Below are 6,958 nucleotides of genomic sequence, written 5' to 3' on the forward strand. Positions count from 1 at the left end.
TGCGGGGCGGCCGCCCTATAAACCGGCCCCGGGCAGGCAGCTGCGCCTCCAGCCTGGCCGCGCACTTCCACCAGGCAAAGAATTATAATTAAAAAAAAATAAAAATAATAATAAAAAAGGCATATCAAAGTGCTAAAGTTCTCGCCCAGGTGCTCCTCGCCCCTCATTTCCTCGCAGGTAACTGCGCTGCAGAAACTTTAAATGCGAACGGGATGGGGGCGGCTGGGGGGAGCGGCGGCCGCAGCCCGGGGCCGGGGGTTAGTTCACAAAGAAGGACGGTAAAAGTATATTAAAATGGTAAAGATTTTATTGTATCGGAAAAAAGAGCTATCTGTACAATTCTAAGAGACAGTAAATAAAGCGACATTGTCCCTACCGGAACTTAAATAGCAGGCCTTTTAAAATTTGTACAATTCAAACAAAAACAGGTTTTAAATCTGTACATTTTTTTTTTTTTTAATTTTTAATTTATAGCGTAATATTTAAATGTATCGATCTTGGGATTTGTTCTTTTTATTTCCGTAGCATGCAAAAAATTCTAAAAAGAGTAAAAAATAATTCTAGGATTTTTTTTTTATTTCTTTTTTTTTTTGTTACCACCTTCATATCAAAAATACGAAAGGCAGCTTTTTAATAAAAGCACAACAATAGCAGAAAATGGTAAAAATAGCTTTTAATTGGTAAAATGAGGCAGAAATTGCATTGGAGACAAATCTCTATGCTCTAGGAAAAAAAGAAAGTAGATATTTTTAAACTTGCATTATACCCCATCCCCAAGTTCCCAAGATTGCGAAAGGAAAAAAAATGTTTTTAAAAGGAAAAAAAAATAAAAATAAAAATAAAATTACTTCGTGCACATTTGAAACATGCAAGGAAAGAAAAGTGGCTGATTTCGTGTCGTCGCCGTTTTAAGCCTAACTTAAACCTCCTCTAAAGCGGTTCGTTTCGGAAGTCTTTGGAAACAACCGCCCCCCCCCAGACATCTGGTGGGAGCCGAGTTTGTTCCAAGGTTACGCGTCTCCCTTATGGACGAAACAATCGTAACGGATGGATATTTTTTTTAAAAAAATAATGAAAACCTCGAAAAAAAAAATAAAAAATAAAGGGGGGAAGGGGGGGAAAAAAAAATCCAATATATACGTTTAAATATTTATACAGAAGCCGTCCGTAATTGCACCATTCCGAAGATGTGACAGGCGGAGGGATAGCGACTCTACCCTAAATTAATTTTCGCGTGACTGTGGGGGTGTGGGGGGGTGTGTTTGTGTGTGTGTGTGTGTGTGTGTGCCGGGCTGCTGCTGCTTATTGCTCTGACCGAGGAGGAGAAGCCGCCGGGCCGAGCCGTGCCGAGCCGTGCCGGGCCGGGCTGGGGTGGAGATGGGGGGGGGGGGGAAAAGAGGCCGGTTTGGAGCCGTCGGGCGGGGATGGGGGAGCGGGCTGAGGGGGGCGTGGGGTGCGGGGGGGAGCCCGGCGGCCGCCCCTCAGTCATCCACGTCGATCTCCACGTCCTCCTCCTCCTCGTCCTCCTCCTCCTCGCTGTCCCGGCGGCTGCGGGGCCGTTCCGTGGGGGGCGAGGCGGGGCGGGGCGGCGGCGGGGCGCCGGGCTCCCGGGCTGCGGGGGGCGGCGGGGGGGAGCCGGGCCGAGTTTTGGCCCGACCCTCGGTGCCGGGCTCCAGCTCGGCCAGGGCTACGATGTCCACGGCGGGGTTGGGGCCCAGCTTTTTGGCGGACTCCACGTCGGCCTTCATCTCCTCCAGGTCGCGTTTGAGCTTGGCGCGGCGGTTTTGGAACCAGGTGATGACCTGGGCGTTGGTGAGCCCCAGCTGCTGGGCGATCTGGTCCCGGTCCGCCGGCGACAGGTATTTTTGGTAGAGGAACCTCTTCTCCAGCTCGTAGATCTGATGGTTGGTGAAGGCCGTCCGCGACTTCCGACGCTTTTTCGGCGTCTGCCGCTGCCCGAAGATCGTCATCCCGTCCCTGCCTGCCGACGAGCCGCCACATTGCCCCCTTTCCTCGACGGCAAACCCCCCCCCCCCCAATTTTGCTCCTTCCCCTCCCGACCCCTGCCTCTCCGTGGGGAGGCAGCGAGGCTCAGCCTCCGCTCCTCCACCCCCGGAGCCGGCCGTCGTGGCCCTGCCACCCCCCCCTTTTATTCCCCGCTCCACCGAAAAACCCCAAATCCCCGACGGCGCCCCCCACAACCTTTCCTCCACCCCGACCCCGAGGGGACAGCCCCGGGCGCTTCTCCTTACCTTCGGCCGCCTGCAGCACGCTGACTTCCAGCCCCTTGAAGGTTTTGCTGGCCAGCTCCTCCAGGGCGCAGAGAGGAGAGGTTTGGGAGAGCAGCGGCCGGCCGGAGAGGGGCAGCCCGGCCGGGGGGTGCTTGTCGGCGGCGGAGAGCAGGTGGGCAGTCCCGCAGAGCGCGTAACTCCTCCGCACCGACGGCTTGTTGAGGATGTCCTCGATGCTGAAGGGGGTGAGGGGCTTGTTGGAGTTGGCCGGCGGGGGGAGGTGATCCAGAGGGCTCCTCCGGCGTTCTTCCCCCGACGAAGGTTTGGCTTCTTCTTTGGAAGTCATGGTGGGGCCGGGCCGCGCGGGGCTGCCTTCCCCACCCGCCGCGGGGATGCGCTGCCGCGGGGAGAAAACCCCGGCGGGACCGCGGGGGAGAGGCGGAGGAGAGGGCAGCGAGCAAAAGTTGAAGCCCACCTCCAAGGCCGGCGGAGGAGCCCCGGTTCTGCCCGGGGAGAGCCACGTCGGGCGGCCGGCGGGGCGGCCGGGAGCGGAGCTGCCGTCGGTCCCTCGCCGAGAGGTGGTCCTGCCGCACCTCCTGTCCCAGGGTTTCGGGTCGGGGATTTTTCCCTCTCTCTCTCTCTGTCCTCTCTCTCTCTCTCTCTCTCTCTCTCTCTCCTCTCTCTCTCTCTTCTCTCTTTTCCTCTTCCCGGCTGCTATTTTAAGAAACACCCCAAATCGCAGCACTTTCCCTGCCCTCCCCCCCCGAAACGAATGCCCCCCAAAATAATGAAAATTTAAAAAAAAAAAAAAAAAAAGGAAAAAGAAAAAAAAAAAAGACTTCGAAGAGGGGGAGAGCAGCCCTCGCACCGAGACCTCGGACCGGGGGGAAAGAGGCGAGAAGAGACGGGGTAATTGACTATTGCTAACAAGTTATTGTTGATTGGGAGGTAATCAATTATCTTCAATGACACTTTTCGCCCTCTCTCTCTCTCTCTCTCTCTCGCTCTCTCTCTCTCTGTCCAATGCAGGCTTTTGCAAGTTCGGAGACCCATTAATTAGGAGGCGGTATGTAGGTGGAGCCCAGTTGAATTATAATGCTGAATGCACTTGTCATATTCTGGCCCTGCTATTTGTTTGGACATATATATTTTTAAATTACATTACAAACCAGCCTTTATTGCATAAGGATAATACAGTAGAGTGAAAAATAATAATAAGCGAAAACAAAACAAAACAAAAATCCAGCGGTTTCTTTCTTTTTTTTTTTTTTTTTTTTTTCGGGTTTTTTATTTCATTTTTTTTCCGATATATATATATATATTTTTTTTCTTCTATTTCTCCCTCTTCTTAATTCCGGCTACTAGCTTATCTAAAATGCCTCTCTCGGGCTCTACCCGGAGCTGTTTGGTGTTTTAATGAGGGGAAGAAGGGGAGATGCGTGTTTCCAGGTAAGGCAGACCTTTCCTTTCCAATAAAACCCGAAGATTGCCGCTGATTTTGTCGTGCTCCTCTTTCCCAGCGCCCTGTGCCGGGGGGGTTGCGGGGCCGGGCCCCCTCCAAGTTGCTGCCTGCGGGGGTCGGTGTTCGGGGGCGGGGGGTGCTGCGGTGGGCCCGGCCCGGCTCGGCTCGGCTCGGTTTGGCTCAGCTCGGCCTCCCCGGGCACAGAGGGCCGGATTCCAGCCCCAGGCCTTCCCGTGCCAGCCCTCGGGTGGCTCCGGAGTTGGAGGGAGTGTGTGTGTGTGTGGGGGGGGGGGGCGCGGGGTGCTGCAGGGCTCGGCGCCCACACCCTCGGGGAAAATCAACCCGGGCCACGCAGTGGGGGCGAGAATCGCCCCTTCTAATCCGGACCGGGGCCGGAGACAAAGCCCAGAGCCGGGGTGGGGTGGGACGTGCCCGGCTCCGGGGGCGGGGGGTCCCGGCCGGGCTGCGCGCAGCCGGCCCGCGGCTGGACGGGGAGGACCCGAGGGGCTCTGCTCGGCTCCGGCTCCGGCCCCAACTTTTTCCTTCCTCACCTCGAGTGGCAGGAGGAGAGCGGCTGGCAGCTCCCAGGCCGCTAGGTACCAAAGAAGCACAAAAGAAGCAAATGGCTTCTCTCCTTAAAGCGCCCTCTTCCCATTTTTTATAGCTCTCTGGGAGTCTCTTTATGCAGTGACCTATTTTTAAAGGCCTATATTGGGTTATTCATCATATCAAATACTGCGAGGAGCTGGGGGGAGCCGGTCGGGGGGGAGCGTATTACACTGATTCTAAATCGCCGGGCTTCTTTGCTTTGCTAGGTGGATTATTTGCTTCGCTTTGCTTGGGTTTTATGAAGTGATTTAAACATATTTTAACCAATTAGAGACTTTCCTCCTCTCCCTTGTGTCCCCTCGCATTATTTTCCAGCGTGGCGTTTTATGTCAGGATCCGGGTTTTATTGAGGACTCAGCCGGGGATGCTGGTGTTATAATTACAGAAATAAGATTAAAAAAAAAAAAAAAAAAAAAAAAAAACAGGGGGAAACAAAAAAAAAAAAAAATCCAGTTCCTGGGTGAGAGTTGGGGCAGGTTGGCCGAGCGTTTTGGGATGCGCCGAGGCTTCAGCTCTGCTCACCCTTCCCGCAGCGCGGATGGCAGCGGGGGCGCAACTTGCGCCCCCCCACCCCGAGAGCAGCCCCCTCCGTTCAGGGCAAGGGAGAAACTGTGCTAAGGACGGCAAAGAGCCGCAAAGATTTGGGGTTTTCCCCGTAGTCCCTCCAAACAGCGTCTCCCCTCCCGAAGTGGGGTCAGGGGTCTCCGTGCCCCCGGTGCTTTTTGGTTCCCAACGGAACCAAAGCGGGCACAGCCCGGGAGGGGCGGGCAGCACCCCCAGGACGGGCTCTCCGGCCAGGGGGGGGCTTTTTCGTTTGCCTCGCCCGGTCCGTGGCAATGATGCGGGGCTCAATCGGGGCACGGGTGGCTCCAGGCCTGGCGCCTGCCCTTCTCCCCGGCATCCCCAAAATATCACATCGCTGGGAAAAAGGGCAGCCGGGGGGGGGGGCTGAAAGGGAAGGGGGCTCTGTGGATGTCCCGGGGGGGGGTCGTAGCGACCCCGCTCCACCGTGCTCTGGGCTGCTCGCTGGCGCCTTTGGTGCGTTTGGGTTTGTTTCCTGCGCTCCCTTTGCGCTCGCTGCAACTCTTTCCCTTCACATCCATCCCCTATACGGACACCCTATGTATCTGCGCACCGGGGGGGGGGGGTGGGGGGGCAAAATTAAAAGGAGGGGCAGGCTGGGTTGCCCCTTCCCTGGCTTGGGGAAAAAGCACAGCACCCCCTTTCCGCACCCCCCGATGCTTAATTTTTTGTTTTGCTTTGTTTTGTTTTGTTTTGGCAGCCCTCTTGGCACCCGGCCCCGAATTGGAGACCCTCGGTGCCCCGCGGCGGGTCCCATCGCATCTCCCCGTCCTCGGAGGGCCCCGGGGAGCAGGGGGGCACCGGGAGCAGCCCGGGGTCGGATCCTGCCTCCTCCACCAAACTTCGCGTCCTGCCGGGCTCTTCTCCTGCCCGCCCAGCCGTCGGCTCTTCTCTCCCGGTTTCGGGTTCGTTTTGGGGGAAAACCGCCCTTATTCGCAGCGTTTCACCCCGCTTTTACCAGCTCCAGCTCCTGCGAGGGGGGACCCGGCACCCATTCCCCCTTGGGGCACGCAGAAAAGTTTGGGGCCGGACCCAAAGAGGGGGAAACGGCGGCACTGGGGGATGGAGGAGGGGGTCCTGGAGCCGTCGGGGAAATGTCGCGCAGGGTCCCCGCCTTCCAGCGGGGAAGAAAAGCGGGTGAGCAGCGGCCTTTCCCGCAGAAAACCCCCGCTGAACCCAAAGTTACCCGGGGGCGTAAAGAAACCCTCCGGCTATGGGGGGCAGCTTTGGAGGCGTCTCCCCCCGCCGCCCCCAGAGTCGTATTTTGGGGTGGCGGCACCGCCCTCCTCCCCCTTTTTTGCCCCCCCCCCCTCCCCGCAGGCAGCCCGGGGCCGCTCGGGTTTGGCTGCGTGCGGCCCCGCTTTTGTCCAGGAAAATGTCACAGGAATAGAATTAAAGCAGGCGGCATAAATCATTCAAGTGTTGATCACCAAAGTAACTGCGTACAAATGACACCTCCTTCCCCGGCATAGCTGAGCCGTGCATGGCTCCCAGTTATGTCTGCCTGCTCGAAGTGCCCTAACCACGTTGCGGCTCCCCGGGAGAGGCTCGGAGAGGAGCAGACTCCGTGCCCTCCAGCTGCCAGCGAGCTCAGGGGCCTGGCACAGCATCCCACAGAGGGGGGAGCTCGGCAACGAACTGGGTTTTGTCTTAAAGCCCCCCCTTTCCCCAGATTTGGGATCGCGAGTGCGCGCAGGCGGAGAGAGCACGGAGGTCCCCTTCGCCTTCCCTCGCAGAGCAGCCGGGAAATGTCCCCATGTCCCCCGTGGGTGGCCACAGGTGTCCTCCTTCCTCGCCTCCGACGGGCTCCTTGCTCCCCCCGGCAAACAACCGCCCCCGCCTGGGCGCACGCCGGGTCCCGGCGCTGCCGGGGAGGGTCCTGGGGGGCCCCGGGGAGCCCCGCGGAGCTGAGCAGAAGCCCCCCGACAGAGCCCATCTCCGGAGGTCGTTTTGTAGCCCTGTCCCTCTGCTTCCTCCCCTCGCAAGCCGTTCCCTTGCGGGGAAGAAAAAATAAAAATAAATAACTTCGCCGCACCAAAAATAAACCTGACCCAAGCGCCCGCACCCGGCCGGG

The 6,958-nt window shown here is 57.6% G+C and overlaps 1 protein-coding gene and 1 long non-coding RNA gene across 2 annotated transcripts; one reads left to right on the forward strand and one right to left on the reverse strand.

Moving 5' to 3' along the window:
- Positions 1 to 256: 256 nt before the first annotated feature.
- LBX1 (ladybird homeobox 1) lies at positions 257 to 2,618 on the reverse strand. Its single transcript, XM_082764306.1, has 2 exons — positions 2,253 to 2,618; positions 257 to 1,981 (listed from the first exon to the last, which is right to left on the reverse strand). Exons 1-2 carry the CDS (start codon positions 2,575 to 2,577, stop codon positions 1,482 to 1,484), a joined length of 825 nt encoding a protein of 274 aa, XP_082620432.1. The 5' UTR covers positions 2,578 to 2,618; the 3' UTR covers positions 257 to 1,481.
- On the forward strand, positions 2,361 to 5,703 carry LOC309879952. Its single transcript, XR_014317868.1, has 4 exons — positions 2,361 to 2,403; positions 3,261 to 3,297; positions 3,597 to 3,680; positions 5,585 to 5,703. It is a non-coding gene; the product is annotated as an uncharacterized lncRNA (long non-coding RNA).
- The last annotated feature ends 1,255 nt before the right edge of the window (positions 5,704 to 6,958 follow it).

The sequence above is a fragment of the Aythya marila genome (assembly GCF_965140915.1).
Source record: "Aythya marila genome assembly, chromosome: 7".
Lineage (NCBI taxonomy): Eukaryota > Metazoa > Chordata > Aves > Anseriformes > Anatidae > Aythya > Aythya marila.

Coding starts and splice junctions, on each gene's coding strand:
- LBX1 (XM_082764306.1), bottom strand. CDS start 2,577: ATGACTTCCAAAGAAGAAGCCAAACCTTCGTCGGGGGAAGAACGCCGG. Junction 1,982..2,252: donor CGTGCTGCAGGCGGCCGAAG/GTAAGGAGAAGC, acceptor GCTCGTCGGCAG/GCAGGGACGGGATGACGATC.